A 23404-nucleotide genomic window follows, 5' to 3' on the forward strand; every position below is an offset into this window, starting at 1 on the left:
CTCTTGATTATCGCTCTGCATATTAACTGTGTGTGCAGTGTAATGGATTCATCTGCCATCATCTGACTATATTGTTATCAAGGACCCCGGAGACCTCCTAGATGCTAATTTGTATAGACAATTCCAAATCTGATTTTAATTTCTGTCTGTTACTTGATTCTCTACAAAAGAGGGAAGGAGACTTCTTTTAAGAATTGGACATTTTTTTAATAAAAGTGTGAAAGATCAAGTATAATCAAAAATATTTTCAAGTGTAAAAGTAGCCACTATATGAAGTTTTAAAATATATTTCTTATATTTATTTTGTAGTTCAGCCGTTTTTCAAAATACATATTGGGCACATATGTTTTTGTGCTAGGACTTTCTAAATGGCTTAAACTAATCTAACCAGACACTATTAACTTCTGATTTTCCTCCTGATTTTCTATCCATTGCTTGTTAGACTCCTTGGAAACCCTCTCCCTCCCTCGTTTTCTTCATGTGGAAATAACAATTTATTTTAGAAAAACATATTAAGTAAAATTACAGGTGAGACATTTCATAAAGACAATGTAGGTGTTAGTTAATGAGTTGAATTCAGCAAATAAAGGATTGTGTTTACATTTATGGTGTTTTTAAGTATTGTTTGATAGATGGTTAAAGAATATCTTCACGTGTAATATTTTTATTATAGTATATCCACTTTATTTTCTCTCTCATTTCAGCACTTCCAAGTTTGATCTACAAAACACTATGTCTGAAAGACAGCAACAACAAAAATGTGTTCTTCCATTAAAGAAATGTGAGACATACAGAAATGAAGGTAAAAAGATTTTTATATTGTCATATTTTTAGTATAACTATGCTAATATGCAATTTGAATATCAAAGAGAGAGGTAGTGTTAGCCCATTCAGGCTGCTATAACAGAACATCATGGAGTTTACAAGTGGAAGAGTTGAAAGTGAGCCAATTCATAGTATATTTTACAGAACCAAATCTTTTTGCTATTGTAAATGATATATTCACAATGAAATATTATTTTCTGTTTGTTATAATTCTTTTGTGTATATTAGTATTACATCCAATAACTTGGTTAATCTCTATTCTTATAATTTTCTGTAGATTCTCTTCAGTCTTTTATGAAGATGGTTTTGTTTCTTCACTATTACACACTTAATAATTTATGTATACATGTGTGTATGTATTTATTTTGGTTACTGCACTCACTCACTGCCTAGGAGACTCAGTAAGATGTTGAACAGAACTGATTATATGAGTGGTCTTTGCCTCTTGATTTAATATGGAATGCTTTTAATGTTTCACTATCATGTATGGTGTTTGTTCTAGTTTAAAAAAAAAACCTTTTATCTGTTTAAAGAAATATCTCTCTATTCCTGGTTAGCTGAGAATTGTTGTTGTTTAATCTTGATTGGTTATTGGATTTTATGGTATGCCTTTTTTCCTGAAATCTTTGTGATGATTATCCTTTTCCTGCTCCTTTATCTTATTAATGTGTTGGATTATATTATGGATCTCCTAATGTTAATCTGACATTGCAAGCTTGGGATAAACACAACTTTATAATGTTGTATTATCTGTTTTAACCATTGCTGATTTGGTTTGCTATTATTTCTAATTTTTTGCATTTCTATAGCTAATTAGGATTGAATAGTAATTTTGCCTTTTCGTGCATTTTTGTCAAGAATCTGCTTTCTATTAAAAAAGAATACTCTTTAGGGATGCCTGGGTGGCTCAGTCAGTTGTGTGTCTGACTTTGACTCAGGTCATGATCTCCCATTCATGGATTTGAGCCCTGTGGCGGGCTCTGTGCTGACAACTCAGAGCCTAGAGCCTGCTTTGTATTCTGTGTCTCCCTCTCTGTCTGCCCCTCCCCTGCTTGTCCTCTGTCTCTCTCTGTCTCTCAAAAAAATAAGATAAAACGTTAAAGAAATTTAAAAAAGAATACTCTTTATATTATTATTTTCTATTTCTTGAATTTAAAATAATATTTTATTACATGTGAAAATTATTTGAAATTCTGCATGTCCATGGCATACATAAAGTTATATTAGAACACAGCTTTTGGCCAACAGCAACAGATTTGACTAGCTCCATCAGAGTGAAAAGTCGGCAGAGCCTCAAATATTTATGAAATGATCCTTTCCAGGAAAAGTTTCTTGAACTCTGGCTTAGAGCAAGTGTTCTTAAAGCTAGTGCACAGTAACTGGTAAATGGTTGGAAGTGCCTTTGGCTAAGCCCAGGAAGACTGTAGGGTCTTTTCTCAGGAATCCATTTGTTTATGGTGTGGCTTAGTTGTGGGAACTGATTTTTCAACCATTGAAATATGTAAAAGCCATTATTAGCTTACAGGGCCCACAGAAACAGGCAACAAGATAGGTTTGGTCCATGGACCAGTTTGCCAATTCCCTGCTCTATGTTAATGGAACCACTAGGTCTCCAAAACATCACTGAGTGAAAGATCAGCACATGAGATGGAAGTCATTCTTAGGATTTTCTAGCAAGCCTAAACCAAAAAACTGATACTTTAACACAGTGGTTTTCAATCTTGGTTGCACACTGCAGTCATGTGGAGAGTTTTAAAAATGTAGTTGCCTAGTCTGATTCCAATTCTGCTTTAAGTGTTATAGGTGTAGCCTGGTGCTAGTAAGTTTTTTCAATCTCCCCTAGTGGCTTTAGCATGTGAACGAGGTTCAGAACTATCTGAATGATTTAAATGATGAGAGAGCAAGTATTTAAAAATATTTAATTTGAAAATATATACTTGTGGTTTTAGAACAATAATATTACATTAATAAATACATATATCATGGAAACAGTAATAAATACATAGTTATGCTGGAGATATGAAGTAAAAATTCCCATGTAAGAAAGAGAGAAGAATCTCTTTTTTTAAAAAAGAAAGGAAATGGGAAAATACAGTGGGAAATCAGGGATCACCAGTGGTGGGTCAGGAAGGAAGCTAAACCAGTGGCAAGGCCAGAACAAGGTGTAGGTGAAAGCCAAGCACCCACAAGCACAATGAAGAATGGCAGTGAAGCTTTCTTTGCAGGAGACAGTCACAATCCAAGGTAAAGGTGGAAGAGACAGAACAAATTCAGTAAATTAAATTATTTTCATTAAGGGAATAAAAAAAATAGAAAAGGCTGAACAGGACCTGAAGATAATATTTTTAGAGAGATAAAGGGGTGGTAAAGGAAGAAATTATATCATTATAAAATAATAGAAAACTGATCAAGAAAAATTGCTAATTTAATATAAATACTTTGACTTCTTCTTGATATATCATTAAAACAATATCAAAGGTAAACAGGTACATACAATGGGATATTACTCAGCAATTAAAAAGACAAAAACATGGGTGAATCTCAAAAACATTATGCTGACTTGAAGAAGCCAGAGACAAAGGCATACAGGATGTATGATTTCATTTATATGAGATTCTAGAGCAGGCAAAACTAATATATAGTGACAGAATGCAGATCAGGGTTTACATGGAGCTAAGAGATGAAGAGACTAATTGGGAACCTCTTAAAGTGTGGAATATGCTTTATATCTTGATCAAGGTGGTGGCTAACTCTAATCGCTGATTTTTACATATAAGTAGTTTGGGATCAGGATAAATTGGGTGAATCACCCAAAGTGTTGCAGCTTATTAATCACAGAGAAGGAAGGAGGATCTGATTATAAATAATAAATTGTTTCTATTGTGCTGTGTAATGAGTCAACAGGAGTAGTGCTTCTCCCCAAGCACCTGACAAAACCCAAACCCAGCCTTATGTACAAGTATAGCGTGGACATGAAAGTATAAATATTCCACATTCCAACCACCCATTTATAAACACAGAACACAGAACATTCTTATGTTCTTTTACCTTGACTTCTTTATGTTTTTATTTATAAATCAGAATATAAATTTCCACTAATATTTACTTCTGAGTAATATGATGTACAATTTTTAATTGTGGTGAAAAAACACATAACATAAAATTTACCATCATAACCATTTCTAAGTGTATAGTCCAGTACTGTTAAGTGTACTCACATTGTTGTGAAACCGATCTCCAGAGCTTTTTCATCTTGCAAAACTGAAACTCTTTGCCCTCTTCCCCCAGCCCCTGGTAACTACCATTCTACTATCCATTTCTATGAATTTGACTAGATATCTCATAAGCGTGGAATCCTACAGTGTTTATCTTATTGTGACCAGCTTATTTAATTTAGCATAATGTTGTCAAGTTTCATCCATCTTGTAGCATGTGACAGGATTTCCTTCCTTTTTAAGTCTGAATAATATTCTACTGTATGTATACAGCAGAATTTGTTTACAGCAGAATTTGTTTACCTATTGATCCATCAATGAACAGTTTACCATCTACTTCTTGGCTTTTTCTGAATAATGCTATGAACATGGGTGTGCAAATATCTCTTTGAGACTCTGCTTTCAATTCTGTGAATATATACACCCAGAATTGGGATTGCTGAGTCATATTGTAGTTCTATTTTTAATTTTTTGAGGAATATCCATACTATTTTCCATAGAGGCTGTACTGTTTTTGCACTCCCACCAATAGTGCATAAGGGTTCCTATTTCTTCACATACTTTGCTAACACTTTGTGTGTGTGTGTGTTTTGTAGCCATCCTAATGGGTATGGGTGATATTTCACTGTGTTTTTTATTTACATCCCTCTGCTGATTAATGATGTTTCCTTCTATTCCTAGTTTGTCAAATGTGTTTTTTTTTTTACTTTTTTAAACATTTTTTAAATGTTTATTTATTTTTGAGAAAGAAAGAGAGACACAGAGTGTGAACAGGGGAGGAGCAGAGAGGGAGGGAGACACAGAATCCGAAGCAGTCTCCAGGCTCCGAGATGTCAGCACAGAGCCTGATGCGGGGCTCGCACCCACCCACGAGCTGTGAGATCATGAACTGAGCCGAAGTCGGACGCCCAACCGACTGAGCCACCCAGGTGCCCCCCCTTTTTTTTTTACTTTTTTTTTTAACATTTATTCAGCTTTTGAGAGACAGAGCATGAACGGGGAAGGGGCAGAGAGAGAAGGAGACACAGAATCTGAAATAGGCTCCAGGCTCTGAGCTGTCAGCACAGAGTCTGATTCAGGGCTCAAACCCATGAACCACGAGATCATGACCTGAGCCAAAGTCATATGCTAAACCGACTGAACCACCCAGGGACCCCAATGTATAAACCTTTCAATGTGCTGTTGAATTTGGTTTGTTCATATTTTTTTGAAGATTTTGCACCAGTATTCACCAGGGGTTATTGGTCTATAGTTTTCTTAAGTGTCAGTCTGGCTTTATTATAAGGGTAATGCTGGTCTTACAGAGTACACTTAGAAGTGTTCTTTCATCAATATTTTTGAAAAGTTTCATTTGGCATTCATTTAAATATTTGAGAGAATTCTCTAGTGAAGGCCTCTGGTCCTGGGCTTTACCTTATTGGGAATTTTTTGATAATTGAATCACTCTCTTTGCTCATTATTGATCTGTTCAGATTTTCTTTTTTTTAATTTAAATTCAAGTTAACATACAGTGTAGTATTGGTCCCAGGAGTAGAACCCAGTGATCCATCATTTCCTCCAACATCCAGTGCTCATCTCAAGTGGCGTCCTTAGGGCCCATCACCATTTAGCCCATCCTTCCACCCACCTCCCAAGCAAACTGCTTGTTTGTTCTCTGTATTTAAGAGTCTATTATGGTTTGCTTCCCCCTCTGCTTTTATGTTATTTTTCCTTCCCTTCCCCTATGTTCATCTCTTGTTTCTTAAATTCCACAAATGAGTGAAACCATATGATATTTGTCTTTGTCTGGCTGATTATTTCACTTAGCATAATACACTCTATTTCCATCCATATTGCTGCAAATAGCAAGATTTCATTCTTTTTGATCGCCAGTTAATATTCCATTGTGTATATAGATATAGATACAGATATACACATAGATATAGATGATCGTTATAATTCAGTCTTGGTATTTTGGTGTTTTTCTAGGGATACATTTCTTCTAAGCTTTCCAATTCACTGGCATGCAATTGTTCATAGTATATTGTTATAGTTCTTTTCATTTCTGTAGTATCAGTTGTAATGTCCATCTTTCCTTTTTTTATTTTAGTTATTGGAATCTTTATTTTTTTAGTGAGTCTTACCTAAAGGTTTGTCAATTTTATCTTTTCAAAAAACTACTTAGTTTCATTGATTTTTTTCTATTTTTCTCAAGAAAGGATCATGGTGAATAATTCTTTTAATGTACTGTTGAATTCAATTTGCTAGTGTCTTGTTGAGAATTTTTGTTGCCATGTTGATCAGGGATATTGGCCTATAATTCTCCTTTTTAGTGGGGTCTTCGTTTGGTTTAAGAATCAAGGTAATTCTGGCTTCATAGAATGAGTTTGGAAGCTTTCCTTCCATTTCTATTTTTTGGAACAGTTTGAGAAGAATAGGTATTTAGTCTCCTTTAAATGTCTCGTGGAATTCCCCTGGGAAGCCATCTGGCCCAGGACTCTTGTTTGTTGGGAGATTTTTGATTACTGATTCAATTTCTTTGGTGGTTATGGACGTGTTCAAATTTTCTATTTCTTCCTGTTTGAGTTTTGGTAGTGTGTGAGTTTCTAGGACTCTGTCCATTTCTTCCACATTGTCCAGTTTGTTGGCATATAATTCTTCATAGTATTCTCTTATAATTATATTTCTGTAGTGTTGGTTGTGATCTCCCCTCTTTCATTTGTAACTTTATCTATTTGGGTTCTTTCTTTTCTTTTTGAGAAGTATGGCAAGAAGTTATCAATTTTTTTGTTTTCTTTTCTTTTATTATTTAAAAGAATAATACATTGACTTTATTTTTTTTTTGGTGTACAGGTCTACAAATTTTAACCCATGTGTAGATTTTATAACCATCTCCACTGGATACAAAACAATTCTGTCACTCCAAAAACCTCCCTCATGCTGTAAGTCTATAGTCATGCCCTCCCAAACCCCAATGCCTGGCAACCACTGATTCTTTATCATTATAATTTTCTTTGAGAATGTTATTTAAATGGAATTATATAGCATTTAACCTTTTGAGACTGGCTTCTTTCACTTAGCAAAATGCCTTTGAGATTTATACAAATTGTTACATGTATCAATAGTTTTTTCCCCCACTTATCGTGTATTATATAAAATAACCATAGTTTATCTATTTACTCATTGGAGGACATTTATGTTTTAGTGATTATGAGTAGCTCCTTTTAATTTGTACCTAAGTTTTTTTCTCTCTGAGATAAACACTCAGGAGTGGGATTGCTGTGTCATATGGTAAGCGTATGTGTAACTTCCTAGGAAACTGCTAAACTGTTTTCCAGGGTGACTGTACCATTTTGCATTTCACGAACAGTGTAGGAGAGTTCTGGTTGCTCTGGAACTTCTGAGCACATGGTATTTTATATCATCACCATTTTAATAGGTGTATACAAATATCTCATTGTGGGGCTTTTTAAAATTTAAATTAAAGTTAGTTAACCTACAGTGTAGTCTTTGCTTCAGGAGTAGAACGCAGTGATTCAACTCTTATGTATCACACCCAGTGCTCATCCCAACAAGTGTCCTCCGTAATGTCCATCACTCATTAGCCTATCCCCCCGACCTGCCTCCCATCCAGCAACCTTCAGTTTGTTCTCTGTATTTAAGAGTCTCTTATGGTTTGCCTCCCCCTCTGTTTTTATCTTATTTTTCTTTCCCTTCCTCTGTGTTCATCTATTCTGTTTTTTAAATTCCACATATGAATGAAAACATATATTTGTCTTTCTCTGACTGATTTATTTCACTTAGCATAATAATTCTGGTTTTCCATCCACATTGTTGCAAATGGCAATATTTGTTCTTTTTCATCAAGTAGTATTCCATTGTGTGTGATTATATATACATATAATCTCCACAGACATCCATGACATCCATGTCATCAGTTGATGGACATTTGGACTGTTTCCATAGTTTGGCTATTTATTGTTGATAATGCTGCTATAAACATTGGGGCGCATGTGTTCCTATGAGTCAGCATGTTTGTATCCTTTAGATAAATACCTAGTCGAGCGATTGCTGGATTGTAAGGTAGTTCTATTTTTAATTTTTTGAGGAATCTCCATACTGTTTTCCACAGTGGCTGCACCAGTCTGTATTCCCACCAACAGTGCAAAAGTGTTCCCCTTTCTCTGCATCCACCAACATCTGTTGTTTCCTGAGTTGTTAATTTTAGCCATTCTGACAGGTGTGAGGTGGTATCTCATTGTGGTTTTGATTTGTATTTCCTTGATGATGAGTGATTTTGAGCATCTTTTCATGTGTCTGTTAAGCCATCTGGATGTCTTCTTTGGAAGAATGTTCATTTCTTCTGCCCATTTCTTCACTGGATTATTTGGTTTTTTGGGTTTATCAATTTTGTTTGTTTTTTCAAAAGACCAGCTTTTAGGTTCATTAATCTGTTCTACTGGAGTTTTTAATTTTGTTCTGGTATTGTTTATTTCTGCCATAATCTTTATTATTTCCCTTCTTCTACTGGATTTGGGCTTTATTTGCTGGTCCTTTTCTAGCTCCTTTAGGGGTAAGGTTAGATTTTGTATTTGGGACCTTTCTTGCTTCTTGAGATAGGTCTGAATTGCAATGTACTTTCCTCTTAGGACTGCCTTTGCAACATCCTAAAGGGTTTGGACTGTCATGTTTTCATTTTCATTTGCTTCCACGCATTTTTTAATTTCTCCTTTAATTTTCTGGTTAATCCCTTCATTCTTCAGTAGGATGTTCTTTAACCTGCATGTATTTGAGGGCATTCCAGATTTTTTCTTGTGGTTGATTTAAAGTTTCATACCGTTGTGATCTGAAAATGTGCATGGTATGATTTCAATTCTTTTATATTTATTGAGGGCTGTTTTGTGACTCAGTATGTGATCTATCTTGGAGAATGTTCCATGTGCACTCGAGAAGAATGTGTATTCTTCTGCTTTAGGATGAAAAGTTCTGAATATATCTGTCAAGCTCATCTGGCCCAGTGTATCATTCAGGGCCATTGTTTCTTTATTTATTTTCTGCTTAGATGATCTGTCCATTGTTGTAAGTGGAATATTAAAGTCACCTGCAATTACCATATTCTTATCAATAATATTCTTTATGTTTGTGATTAATTGTTTTATATATTTGGGTGCTTTCAAATTGGATGCATAAACATTTATAATTGTTAGCTCTTCTTGATGGATAGACCCTGTAATTATGATATAATGCCCTTCTTCATCTCTTGTTACAACATTTAGTTTAAAATCTAGTTTGTCTGATAAAAGTATGGCTATTCCAGCTTTCTTTTAACTTCCAGTAGCATACCCTAACTTTCAATCTGAAGGTGTCCTCAGGTCTAAAATGGGTGTCTTGTAGGCAGCAAATAAATAGATGGATCTTGGTTTTTATCCATTCTGATACCCTATATCTTTTGATTGGAGCATTTAGTCCATTTACACTCAGCGTTATTATTGAAAGATACGGATTTAGTGGTATTGTGTTATCTGTACGTTTCATGCTTGTGGTGATGTCTCTGGTCCTTTGTAGTCTTTGCAACATTCCACTCACAGAGACACCCTTAGGATCTCTTGTAGGGCTGGTTTAGTGGTGATGAACTCCTTCAGTTTTTATTTGTCTGGGAAAACTTTTATCTCTCCTTCTATTCTGAATAACAGCCTTGCTGGATAAAGGATTCTTGGCTGCATATTTTTCCTATTCAGCACATTGAATATTTCTTGCCACTTCCTTCTGGCTTGCCAAGTTTCAGTAGGGGTCTGCTATGACCCTTATGTGTCTACCCTTGTAGGTTAAGTCCCATTTGTCCCTAGCTGCTTTCAGAATTCTCTCTTTATCTTTGTATTTTGCCAGTTTCACTATGATATGTCGTGCTGAAGATTGATTCCTGTTACATCTGAAGGGAGTTCTCTGTGCCTCCTGGATATCCCTGTCTGTTTCCTTACCCAGATTGGGGAAGTTCTTAGCTATAATTTGCCGCTTTCTTTCTCTTCTTCTGGAACTCCTAGGAGATGGATATTATTATGTTTCATTGAATCACTAAGTTCTCTAATTCTTCCCTCGTGGTCTGGAATTTTTTTATCTCTCTTTTTCTCAGCTCCATCTTTTTCCATAATTTTATCTTCTATTTCATTTAATTTCCCCTCTGCTTCTTCAATCGTCACTGTCACCACATCTAGTTTATTTTGTATCTCATTTACGACATTTCTTAATTCATCATAACTATTGTTTAGTTCCTTGATCTCTGCAGCAATAGATTCTCTGCTGTACTCTATGCTTTTTATCAAGCCCAGTGATTAATCTTATGACTATTATTCTAAATTTTGAGGGGCGCCTGGGTGGCTCAGTCGGTTAAGCATCCGACTTCAGCTCAGGTCACGATCTCGCGGTCCGTGAGTTCGAGCCCCGCGTCAGGCTCTGGACTGATGTCCCAGAGCCTGGAGCCTGCTTCCGATTCTGTGTCTCCCTCTCTCTCTGCCCCTCCCCCGTTCATGCTCTGTCTCTCTCTCTGTCTCAAAAATAAACGTTAAAAAAATTTAAATTTTGATCAAATATATTGTTTATATCTGTTTTGAGAAATTCCTTAGCTGTCATTTCTTCCTGGAATTTCTTTTGAGGAGAATTTTTCCATTTCATCATCTTGGCTAGTTTTCTGTCCCTTATGTGTTTTAAAAGCTTGTTATGTGTCCTGCACCTGTGAGCACTACTGTATTAAAGAGAGGTCATATGCTGTCCAGGGCCTGGCCCTTCAGGAGCTGTGTTTTGGAGTGTGTTGCATGCTGTCTATTGTTGTGACTGTGATTGCTTTATCTCCCTACTCGTAGTGATGTTTTGGACCCTCCACCAGGTGCTCTTTGATTTGTTCATTGAAGTAACCTTGGAAAAAATATTTTTTTTTTACAAAAGAAAAAAGGTGGAGGCACTGGTGGAAAAGGCCATATCCCATACAAAGAGAGAAATGACAGGGGAAGGAAAAAGAAAAGAAAAGAAAAATGATCAGGCAGAGAAACTATACAGCTTAATCCAGAGAGAGAGAGGAAAATAAAGAAGGAGATAGAGAACAGGTATAAAGAGAATAGATTAAATATGTCTGCTGAAACAAACCAACAGCTGGAATAACCCGACTAGAGAAGGGAAGAAATAAGAAGGAGAAAAGGAAGATATATATTAATATATGCCTATATATATTAATATTAGTATTAATATTAATATTAATATAGTATATAAAATAAGAATTGCCCAAGAATTAAATCAGAAAATGCAAAACCGCTGGGTGCCTTGGAACCCATGGTAGCACTGATCTGGAGGAGGGGTTGTCTGGATGGTCAGCATCAATCTCATTCATGTAGATACACAGTTACCAGGTGTGGAGGGGCGAGGTTTGGTGTAGGCAGGTCCTGCCTCCACTATGGACATGTTGTCCTTTCCCTGAAGCCCCACCTTGTTAGTGATGGGGAGGAAAATGGCAACAATCCAGTCTCTCCTCAGGGGCTAGAGTGGGCTCTTTTTTTCCCCCACCCACAGTCTCTGGTGCCTCCCTGGAGTTCACCTGGGATTCAAACCCAGATGTCTTAACAGGTTCCGCTCTGCACGCACACGGTTCCAGGGAAGTGCCACTCGCCCAGCCAATAAATGGCCTCTGGCTAGAGGGCACAGGTAGGGTCCTTTGTCCTTTGAACCTGCATACCTTCTTCCCACAGCACTCAAGGGAGGGGATTGCTTTCTCCCACTGCGGACTGTGCCTCTGCACTAGTAACCGGGGCGAGGACTGACTCCCCTCCTCCCCAGGTGCTCGCACAGGACAGCTGGCCCCAGTCTGAAGAAAGCCCTGCAGTTAGAGATTGGATCTTTCTCCGTTTTTTTTTTTTTTTTCTGATCCCCTCTCCGTGGTTTTTCTCTTGTCCAAATACAGTCCTACACTTCCACACCCTCTCTTTCTCTTCCCTTTGTCTCTTCACAGAAGGGGATCCCTCCCCTCCATGCCTATGCAGCCCGTTTTATCTCTCCCAATTTGCAAACACCTATAGCCTGCCAGGTTGTCCCCATGGGTCCCTGGAGACGTCTGTCACTCTGCAGCTGGACTCTCGGAATTCAAAGTCCTCTGGCCTTAACACTGCTGTGTTTGAGGGACGACTTCTCCGTCATGTTGGTGCATCTCCTACTCTGGCTTTCTTTTGACCTCCAGTTCTCCATCCCTCTCTTGCAATCTACAGGTATCATTAGGTCTAAAATGAGTCTCCTGTAGGCAGCAGATAGATGGGTCTTGTTTTCTTATCCATTCTGATACCCTATATCTTTTTTTTTAATGTTTATTTATTCCTTGAGAGAGAGAGAGAGCATTGAGCAAGGAAGAGGCAGAGAGAGGGAGACAGAATCCGAAGCAGGTTCCAGGCTCCAAGCTGTCAGCACAGAGCCCGACACAGAGCTCAAACCCACTAACTGCGAGATTATGACCTGAGCCAAAGTCAGACGCTCAACCAACTGAACCACCCAGGTGCCCCTACCCTATATCTTTTGATTGGAGCATTTAGTCCATTTACATTCAGAGTTATTATTAAAATATAGGAATTTAGTGCCATTGTGTTATCTCTAGTTGGCATTTCTGGTGATGTTCTCTGATATTTTGTAGTCTTTGTTGCTTTGGTCTTCTTTTTTTCCTCACTCAGAGAGTCCCCCTTAGAATTTCTTGCAGGGCTGGTTTAGTGGTCACAAACTCCTATAGTTTTTGTTTGTCTGGGAAACTCTTTATCTCTACTTCTATTCTGAATGGCAGCTTTGCTGGATAAAGAATTCTTGGCTGCATATGTTTCCCATTCAGCATGTTGAATATTTCCTACCACTCCCTTCTGGCCTGCCAAGTTTCAGTGCACAGGTCTGTGGCTAACCTTATGTGTCTACTCTTGTAGATTTAGAACATTCTCTCCATAGCTGCTTTCAGAATTCTCTTTATCTTTGTATTTTGCAAGTGTCACTACTGTATGTTGTGGTGTTGACCTTTACTTGTTGATTTTAAAGGGAGATCTCTGTACCTCTTGGACTTGGAGGCCTGTGTCCCTCCCCAGACTAGGGAAGTTCTGAGCTATAATTTCTTCAAATAAACCTTCTGCCCCTTTTTCTCACTCTTCCTCTTCTGATACTGCTATGATATGAATATTGTTTCATTTCATGGAATCAGTTAGTTCTCTAAGTCTCCCCTCATGCTCTTGTAATTTCTTTTCTCTCTTATTTCACCTTCATTATTTTCCATAATTTTATATTCTATTTCACCTATTCTCTCCTCTGCTTCTGCAATCCTCACTGTCACTGTATCCAGTTTATTTTGCATCTCACTTATATCATTTTTTAATTCATGCTGACTAGTTCTTAAGTCTTTGATCTCTGCAGCAAGGGTTTCTCTGGTGTCTTCTATGCTTTTTTCAAGCCTAGCTAGTAGTCTTATGACTGCTGTTCTAAATTCTTGTTCAGATATATTTCTTATATCTGTTTTGAGCAAGTCCCTGGCTGTGCATTCTTCTTGACCTTTCTTTTGGGGATAATTCCTCTGTCTTGTCATTTTGGCTAAGTTTCCATCTTTTCATATTTTAAAAACTTGCTATGTTTTCCGCACCTGAATGCACAACTATATTAAAAAGTGGTCATATATTCTCCAGGGCCTGGCATTTCAGGAAGTGTTTCTTTTTTATGCTGTGTGCCCTTTGCTGTTGCATTTTGGTTGCTCTTTACCACGAGTCAGTTCTCTGCAGAGCTACTTCTTGCTTCCAGTGGTGGATTATTTGGCTAGTTAAATAACTAGGTGTGCTTTGATTTATTTGTTGATTTAAACCTGGAACAAAAGGAGTCGGGAAGCCTGATTCCATAAAAAGAGAAAAATAAAGGGAACAAAAAAACCCCAGATAATCAAAAAACTATAAGGCTGATTCCAAAGGAAAAAAAAAAGGCAACAAAAAGCAAAAAAAAAAAAAAAAAAAAAAAAAAAAAAAAAAAAAAAAAAAAAAAAACAGAAAAGAAAGAAAAAGAAAAGAATAAAAAAAGCCTGGTCCAAAAACAAGAGAAAAGTAAATGACAACCAAAAGTAAATGACAAGGAGAAAAGAAAAGAAAAGAGAAGAGAAGAAGAGAAAAGAAGAGAAAAGGAACTATGCACCTGATTCCAAAAGAAAAAAAAAAGGAGGATAAAAAGAAAAAAAAGAGTTGTCTGTTGGTGCCTGGGAGGTGCTGGCTGTGCTGGTCTAGAGGAGAGGCTGGATGCATTGGCTCAGTCAGTCATGCACCAGTAAATAAACAGTTGCCAGGCATGGAGGAGCAAGGTTTGGTGTTAGTGGGTTCCGCCTACATTAGAGGCTGCTGTGTTGCTCTCTGAAGTCCCACTGTGCTGGTATTGGGGGGAAAATGGTGCCACCCCAATCTCTCCCCTGACTGGGGATCTCAACCCCTGCTGTTCAGGCAGTCCTCACAGAATGGCAAGGACAGTTAGCTTGCCCTGCGCCACAACTCTCCTGTTCTTTTACTTTGGCACTCAGCCTGGATTCAAAATCCAAAGTCTTAAAGGACTCGGCATGGCATAGATCTGCTCCCCTCCCCTGGAGTAGAGGCTTGCCACCCTTCTGATGAAAGGCCTTTGACTGGCACCTGCAGGCTCTTTTGTCCTTGAGAAGGCAATAAACCCCATTCCAAAAAGTACTCTGGGAAGGGGACTGTTCTTTCCCAGTCCACCTGGAGATCTCTACACCATGCTATGCACTCCAGAGCCAGCTCCCTGCTCTCCAGGGGCATGCACCACAGCTCTGCTCTGGAGAAAGTCACATGCTTCCCAAACCTCATTGTTTGAGCTCCAGATGCTGTTTTTTAAAAAAGAACTGGGACCCTCAGTACTTCAGTACTTCTTGCTCCCCATTTCGTGGTCCCAGGAGGTTTTCCTGTTATGCTAACTCGATGCAGCACTATCTCAACACCTCCCTTCTTCTCTCCCTTTTGTCCCTCTACAGAAAGGGTTCCCTCCACTCCACAGCAGCACTGTTTTCCTCTCCTCCAATTCACATCCACATACCTCACACTTGCCAAGCTGTCTCCCTCCCACTGTGGAGATCCTTCTGCCACTCCATAGATCAATTTCCTGGGTGCTTCAAGTAATCTGACCTCAATACAGCTTTGTTTGAGGAAGGAGGCAAGTCTAGGGTCCCCCTACATCTCCACCATCTTAACTCCTCCTCCCTCTATTGTTTTTGTTTTCTCTATTTCATCATTACTTGCTTTTATTTATTTACTTTTTTCTGCTTGTTTTGGGTTTAGCTTATCCTTTTTCTAATTTCTTGAACTATAAAAGTATGTTGTTGATTTGGGATCATTCATCTTTTTAATGTACACATTTAAAGCTATAAACTTTCCTTTTAGCACTGCTCATGCTGCATCCCATAAGCTTTGAAATGTTGTATTTCCATTTTAATTTGTCTCAAAGTACTTTCTAATTTCCTTTGTGACTTCTTCTTTGACCCATTGGTTATTTATGAATGTGTTAATTTCAATACAATCATGTATTTTCCAGTTCTCCTCATACTATTGATCTCTAGTTTCATTCCATTGTGTTTGAAAGAGATGCTTTGTATTATTTCAGTCTTCTTGAATTTGCTAAGACTTATTTTATGGCCTTACATGCAGTCTATCCTGGAGAATGTTCCATGTGCACTTGTGAAGAATGTATGCTGTTGGGGGATCATTTTGTATACATTTGGCCCAATTAATCTATACTGTTGCTCAAGTCCTCTATTTCCTTATTGATCTTTTCTCTGACTGTTGTATCCATCATTGAAAGGTAGGTAGTAAAGTTTCTTACTATTGTGTTGCTATTTCCCTCTTCAATTCTATCAGTTTGCTTCATGTATTTAGGGAATCTGTAGTTTAGTATTTATAACTGCTATAGTTTCTTGGTGAATTAATCCTTTTATTATTACATAATGTTTTTCTTTGTCTCTTCTGACAGTTTTTGACTTAATGTATATTTTTTCTGGTATTAGTATAGCCATTGCTGCTCTCTTTTTGTTACCATTTGCATGGAATATCTTTTTCCATCCTTTTGCTTTCAACTTATGTGTGTCCTTAGATCCAAAGTGAGTCTCTTGTAGATACCATATAGTTGGATCTTGTTTTTTTCAATCCATTCAGCCTGTGTCTTATGATTGGGGAAATAAATACATTTAAATTTAAAATGATAACTTATGGGGAAGGGCTTACTACTGCCATTTTCTTCATTGTTTTCTGTATGCCTTGTAGCTTTTTTGTCCCTACTTTCATTTCTCACTGCCTTCCTCTGTATTTAATTGATGTTTTGTAGTGATATTCTTTGATTACCTTCTCATTTGCTTTTGTGTATATTCTGTAGGTATTTTGCTTGTGGTTATCATTGTAATTACATAAGACATCTTAAAGTTATAGCATTTTTTTTGAGTTGGTAACAGTTTAACTTCAATTACATACAAAAACTCTACTGCTTTACACCTCCACCTTCCCTACTTTATGCTATTGAGATTGCACATCATATCTTTATATATATTGTATATTAATTAACATAGATTTTTAGGTTTTTAAAAATATTTTTGTCATGTAAATTCCTATTGTCATGAAATGCACCAAAGTTACAATAGTACAGGTTACTATATTTGTGCATGTATTAAACTTTACTGCAGAACATATTATTTTCATACAGCTTACTGTTTTCTTTCTACTATTTTTTCATTTTGAATTGGACTCCCTTTAGCATTTCTTATACAGCAATTCTAGTGATAATGAACTCCCTCAGCTTTCATTTATCTGGAAAGTCTTAATTTCTCCTTCACTTGTGAGGGACAATTTTTCCAGGTACAGTATTCTTGGTTGACAGTTCCTTTCTTATTTACCTCAGTACTTATAATGTATCATCTCATTCCCTTCTAGCTTACAAAGTTTTGGCTGACAAATCAACTGATAATATTATAAAAAGTTCACTTGTACATGATGAACTGCTTTTCTCTTGATGCTTTGACTTTAGACAATTTGATAATATATCTTAGTGTAATTCTTTTTGAATTCATCCTAATTTGAGTTTCTTCAGCTTCTTGAATCTTCATGTCCCTTTCTCTCCTCAGATTTGGGAAGTTTGGGGCCATTATTTTTGCAAGTGAGATCTCTGTCCCTTTCTTTTCTTTCTTGGATTCCCCTCCTACACATATTGCTCTTCTTTATAATGTATCATAAGTCCCATATGTTCTTCTTACTTTTCTTTATTCTTTTTTCTTCTTGCTATTCTGACTCACTGATTTCAAGTGACCTGTCTTCATATTCACTAATTATCTCATCTGCCTGACCAATTCTACTGTTGAACTCCTCTTACAAAGTTTTCAGTTGTTCTTCTATTTTTCAGCTTTAGAATTTCTGTTTTTTTAAGTTTTTATCACTTTATTGATGATCTCATTTTGTTCAGATATTTTTTTTCCTGTTTCATCAAATTGTCTATCTGTTTTCACTGTTAGTTCATTGAGGATCTTTCTTACAGTTATTTTATAAGTCTTTGTCAGACAGCTCATGGATCTGCTTTTTGTTTTAGAGTCAGTTTCTGGAGTTTTGTTCTTTTAATTGGGCTATGTTTCCCTGTTTCTTTGTAGGCCTTGTAGTTTTTGCTGAGACTTGAGCATTAGAAAAAACAACTATCTCTGCCAGTTGTTGTATACAGGCTTCATCCAGGGGATGACCTTCACTAAAGTCAACCTTGCTGAAAGTTCTAAGACCTTTTATAACTTTTCTGATCTCTTTTACTCTCCCTATCATCTGCCTGTGAAACTGAACCTCTAACTTACTGCTCACCTCTGTTTTCAGCACTTTCTAAATTCTGATGCAAGTCAAGTAAGTTTTCTAATCTAAACAAAGCAGAAATTAGTCCTGGATCAGCCCCCTAACAAGCCAGAATGTTGGATACATGGTCTACTTTTGTTTCCATACTAATGAAGGAAAGGGAATATGGGGGAGTTTCTCCCAGTCGTTTCATGGTATGTCACATAGGCAGATGGGCATGAACAGTACTGCAAAACAACATGAATTTTCCTACCCCTTTAGCAAAAATCCCTTCTTGGTTTTATAATGGCCTGAGTGCCGTATCTTCTCAGTTGATCTCCAAAGTTCTTACAGAGGTATTCTGGTTCGTATATTGCTGTTAACTCAATGTCTGTGTGGCAGAAGGAAGACCTGTAGCTTCCTGGTCAGCCATGTTTCTTACATCACTCTGTAATACAGTTTTATATCCTGATATTTTTTCTTTCATATAGTGTCATATAAGGTTCCAGAAGTATTCTATCTTACTTATTTAGCCTAACATTTAAAGCTGAACCATTTTTTGAATAATAAATTTTTTAGCAACAAATGTAGCAACTGGGAATGTAAGACCCCCTTCAAAACTTTTTGTATGCCTGTTTCAGAGTCTAAGCTTTTTACTTTGGTTCTCTTAATCAGTATGTCAGATCATTTCTCACCAGGGCTATCCCGTTTTACTGTTGCTACTTGGTAAAATACATTAATAGATGGCACCACAATCTTTTCCCATACACCCTTCCATTTTCTTTCTCATTTCCCAGAGGACTAATAACAATAAATGCAAATAACACACATTTATCCTTTACTAAATACCAGATTTTGTACTAAGTAATGACGTAGTAGTAGCTAACTTACTTACCATGCTTATTGGGCCACAGGCATTTCTCCAGGTGTTTTATATGTATTTTCATATATTAACTCAATTGTCACAATTATCTTATGAGGCAAAACTGTGACTATTTTGAATGTAAGAGGAAAAAAAATAAGGTGAGTCACCATGAAGTCAAAGTTACTTTCCCTGGACCATAGAATTTAGCACCACAATTCAAATCTTGATTAATCTGACCTCAAATCCTATGCCCAAAACCAATAATGTGTGACTCCATGTTAGGGCTGAAATGAGCACTGGGACAAGGCTCAAAGTCCAGTGGGCAATGATGGGTGTCGTGTCTAGGAACAACATGCCCTGAGCTCCAGCCTTCTGTCCAAGAGACTCATCACTGCATGCTGTTCCCCTGTACCATCTCTCTTTTCTCTGTCTGTGTGGGAACTATTTCTCTGTGTGGGAACTGTTTGGCTTGAAGGTTAAGTAACAGACAAGTTATACATGGAGAGAAAGGAAGGTTTCCAGAGAGGTGCATATTGCCAGGATGAATTCAGGTCCTCAGAGGCTTTTTCCAGTTGTGTTTCATTTTCTTACCAATGATCACCCTCACCTTTCTGGCCCATACATCCATCCCTTGGCTTTTTTGCTCTGCATGTAGGGTATCCATGTCCCTTACTTCCCATCTGCCCTTGATTCCAGGGACAATCATTTCTACCCCCCTCTTCTGTCAATATCAACCACTCTCTGGTCCCATTGTTTTTCTGTGTCAAAGAGCCTGTAAAACACAGCCATATAATTATAGGCATATATTTCAGCAGAGAATATTTTGTATGATAAAGTTTAAAAGTGAAATGTCTGGGTCAAAGTGTAAGAATGACTTTTGAATGGTTGAGCATACTCTAGGAAATCAGACTCTCCTGCACTATTAGTGGAGAAGTATATTGGTGTAAATATCTGTAGGAAATTGTCTCTTATAATTTAAGATATTTATGTGCTTCTTCTAGGAAGCTGTAGAACATGGACTCAAATCTTGGAACCACCCTAAATCCCAAGCCATGCTACACTGGGTTATTTGGCCTCCACCATTAGGAATACCTTGTATACAGAAATCTAACACTTTAAATTTGAAAATCAATTCAAATGTTAAAATGACAAGATTTAAAAAAAAAACAAGAAGGAAAAATTGGCCATATATAATGCATAATACATGAAAAGAAAATGTACATTAGGGTCCAGTTTTCTGTGGCAATGCATTTTCCAACATGATTTGAAATATATGTATGTGTAATCTAATTATGCAAATTTAAAACAGATAATATTAACACATGCCCATGCACACACACACACACACACACACACACACACATTCTTAACTTTTTCTCTGAGACAAGGACGATAATGGTACCACAAAGCTTAACACGCACAGACATGCATGTAGGTCCAGAACAATCATACTACACATACCACATACTCAGTAAGCTATCTGTGCTGGATTTAAGGAAAACGTCTCCTCATTTCTGTCACCAGTTACAAAACCCTCCCTTCCTAAGATAAGAAAATCGGTAGTTTTAGCATTAATCAAGAGGGGGGTAATTAGCTCTATTTCTAACTGTATACTAATGAAAAAATACTAATTCTGCATAAGAAAAGTTCAAAAGATGTTAGTTATACAAACAGGTTATGAAACAGTTCTGCAGCCCATTTTTTTATGGAATAAATAGATGTGGGTAGAAATGGTTGAGATGTATGGATTCTCCAAAGTGGCTTTGTTGATCCCAAATCTACATTGTTGTCTACATTCATTTAACAAATACTAATTAAGCCCCATTATACACCAGACACTGACAGCTCAAAGTGACTTCTAACCTGTAAAAACTGTGATCTAAAAAAGATTTGTCCATTTAGTTCAAGACAGATATCTCCACTTGTTCCAAGGCACCTGGACACTCCCCCTCCCAACCCCCAAGCAAGAGTTACTAGATCCTATTCACAAAACATCATCCCTTGTCTGCTCAAAGAAATCTATCCTTGAGGCCCAAAAGTTCACCATTAAAGTAGAGCCAGCATAGTAACTAGAGGAATACTTAGGATGCCAACCAAATACTTAGGAGGCAGACCAAAATGTGAGGATACAATCTCTGTTCTGACACTAACTTGACTGAGAAATCCTGGGAAATGGACTTAACCCCTGTGAGCCTAACATTTGTGGTCTGAGAAGGAATTGTAGATACAGTCATCGTGGGGTTTCTGTGAGGAGGTCAAAGAAATCTAATGAGTCTGCCCAACACTGAGCAAATGTTGGCTGCCGTAGGGCAAGTTTTGATTTACTTCTCATCCTGTTCTTTACCTACTATAGCAGGGATGCCATTGCCATGTGCTCAGGCCTAGCAATGATGTAGGCAGAATTCCAAACTGACATAGGAAGTAGCCATGTGAATACATATGATGTCATAAATGATACTTGCGACCATTTCTCCATGGGAGGGAGGATCAGTTGGTGCTTGGTGGAGCTTGAGGGGTAACTCAGGCAGCCTGGGTGAGAGGTACCAGGTGATTTGTGATACTCCTGTTATTGCCTTTGATTCCCGCAGAGCGATGGCAAGACAGAGATCGTGTTGAGATGAAAACCTTCAGTAAGTGGATATGCGTGTGCACACACGTGTGTGTGCACGAGGTCCCTATGGCTTTTTAATCACGTGCCCACTCTTCCTGTGAGATTCCCAAAACAAGGCTATGCCTGAGATTGCTCTGGTATGAATCACCTTGATGAGCGAGGCCTCCATCCCTGTTTAGGCACCCAACTTAGCTGGTCGGTCTGGGGATTGCTGTAGCTGTTAGCTAGCTCACTTTTACACTTTCCCATTGTTGATGTTATTTCTGAAGTAATGTCACTTCTCAAAAATGACTCTGATGCCCCCATACACCATACGTTGACCACAAGCCCTTATTCCTCCTTTTAATATTTAAGTTTTTCCTTTAATTCGTGGATTTTCAGGAAAACCGGTTGGTTTCCCGACATTCTCCAAGTGTCATTAATAAGGTTCCTCTTTGTTGTTGTTATTGTTTAGTATCATTATGAACTCGTGGTCTTTCAACATGTTGATGACATCAAACCATTGTTACATTGTTTTGAGCAGAGGAGTAAAATGATTTGACTTATGCTCTGCTGCTGGTGACCTGGACCTGGAAGGCAGTATAATCCAGAGATAGATAGATGTTGGTGTCTTGGCTAGGGTGGTGGTAATAATGGTGGTGGTAAGAAGTGGCTAGATTCTGGATGTACTGGAGAGAGGGGGCGAAAGAATTTCCTGATCAGTTAGATATGGAGTGTGAGAGAGCACTCCAGGCTGCTTTCAAGTTTTGAGGACTGAGCCATTGGCATTTCTGGGTCAAATGCTCTATCCATGTTTAATTCCACTTCCAGTGCCACACAGGAGAAGTCCCAAAGGTTGTGAGTAGCAGGATTGTCTTGACAGCAAGGCCACAGAGTAAAAGCAATGACTTCCCAGAGGAGTAAATCTGAGGCCTGGTCGTAATCACTACATGAGGGAGCAATCAACAGTGAACAGATTTTTACTCATAAGTGTGCCCTGAGACAACATGGACAAAATGTACAACACACAAACCGAGAGAGCCTTAAATATTAGAATCCAAAAGGAAGCTGGTTTCTACCAGTCTGGTTACCTTAATCCTCCCCCTACTGCCCACCCAAACCACTAGTATTATTATCTGCTGGTACAGTGTTTCAGTTTAACATGGTACAAATAAAATACCCTTAGTGAATCCACTGTGGGAGAGGGAATTGGGACTGATATTTCTGTAGATGCCAGAAAACTCCCAAATGTATCATTTACGTGGTGAATGATATATGTTGGTAGGGAGTATTTGTGAGGGAAGGGGTGAACATCAATACAACAACTAGGGGTGAATACAGGGTGAAATACCACCAAAACATGGTCTAAGTATACCCGTGGCTACAATGTCCAATAAAGTAGGCATCAGAGCAAATAAAATTGATAAGAGACAGAAAGAGGCTTTACATAATGATAAAAGGATCAATCCACTGGGGAGTCATCATGATCCTAAAAGTGTACGCACCAAACAACAGAGCCTCAAAGTACATGAAGCAAAGCCTGATAGAACTGAAAGAAGAAATAACCACGTATGTAATTATAGTTGGGGGCCTTCAACACCCCCCACTCAGCAAGGGATAAAATTACTAGAGACAAAACCAACAAGGATATAGGACATCTGAATAACATAATAAGTTAACAGGATCTATATGACATAAATAGAACACTCCACACATTGACAGCAGAGTGCATTTCCGCCCCCCCAATATCGATGTAACATTCATCAAGCTAGATCATCTTCTAGACCACCAAACAAACCTCCACAAATTTTAGAAGAATTGAAACCACACAGGGTGCATTATCTGACTATAATGAACCTAAGTTGGAAATAATAGAAGGAAAAAAAGAAGAATCCCTACACACTTGGAAATGGTAGTTGACTTATTCCATGTTGTCATTCAGATCCTTGTTATAGAGGAGCTGAGTTTAGAAAGAGTTGTCTTCTCAGCTGAAAGGCATTTCACGCTGGGCACAAAGAAAGCTCAATCTGGATGTTTCAAACTGAGTATTGTTGACAGCAAGGCTGGAGGGAGAGGGACAACTTAGGAGGCTGTTTAC

The 23404-nt window shown here is 37.7% G+C and overlaps 1 protein-coding gene across 4 annotated transcripts in view; it reads left to right on the forward strand.

Moving 5' to 3' along the window:
• Window positions 1-712: 712 nt before the first annotated feature.
• The window catches only part of LOC145714193 (nuclear RNA export factor 2-like), a 32900-nt gene continuing 10208 nt past the window's right edge, over window positions 713-23404 (forward strand). For 2 of the 4 annotated variants that reach the window (XM_081793395.1, XM_081793396.1), the window contains exon 1: window positions 713-802. In XM_081793395.1, the coding sequence (XP_081649521.1) occupies window positions 733-802 (70 nt within the window). In that variant the 5' untranslated portion in view covers window positions 713-732. Of the gene's footprint in view, window positions 803-21206; window positions 21347-23404 lie in introns of those variants that run through there. The other 2 variants (XM_081793397.1, XM_081793398.1) reach the window with 1 other exon arrangement.

This window comes from Panthera onca, chromosome X, assembly GCF_046562875.1.
Source record: "Panthera onca isolate mPanOnc1 chromosome X, mPanOnc1 haplotype 2, whole genome shotgun sequence".
In the NCBI taxonomy this organism is placed as follows: Eukaryota; Metazoa; Chordata; class Mammalia; order Carnivora; family Felidae; genus Panthera; species Panthera onca.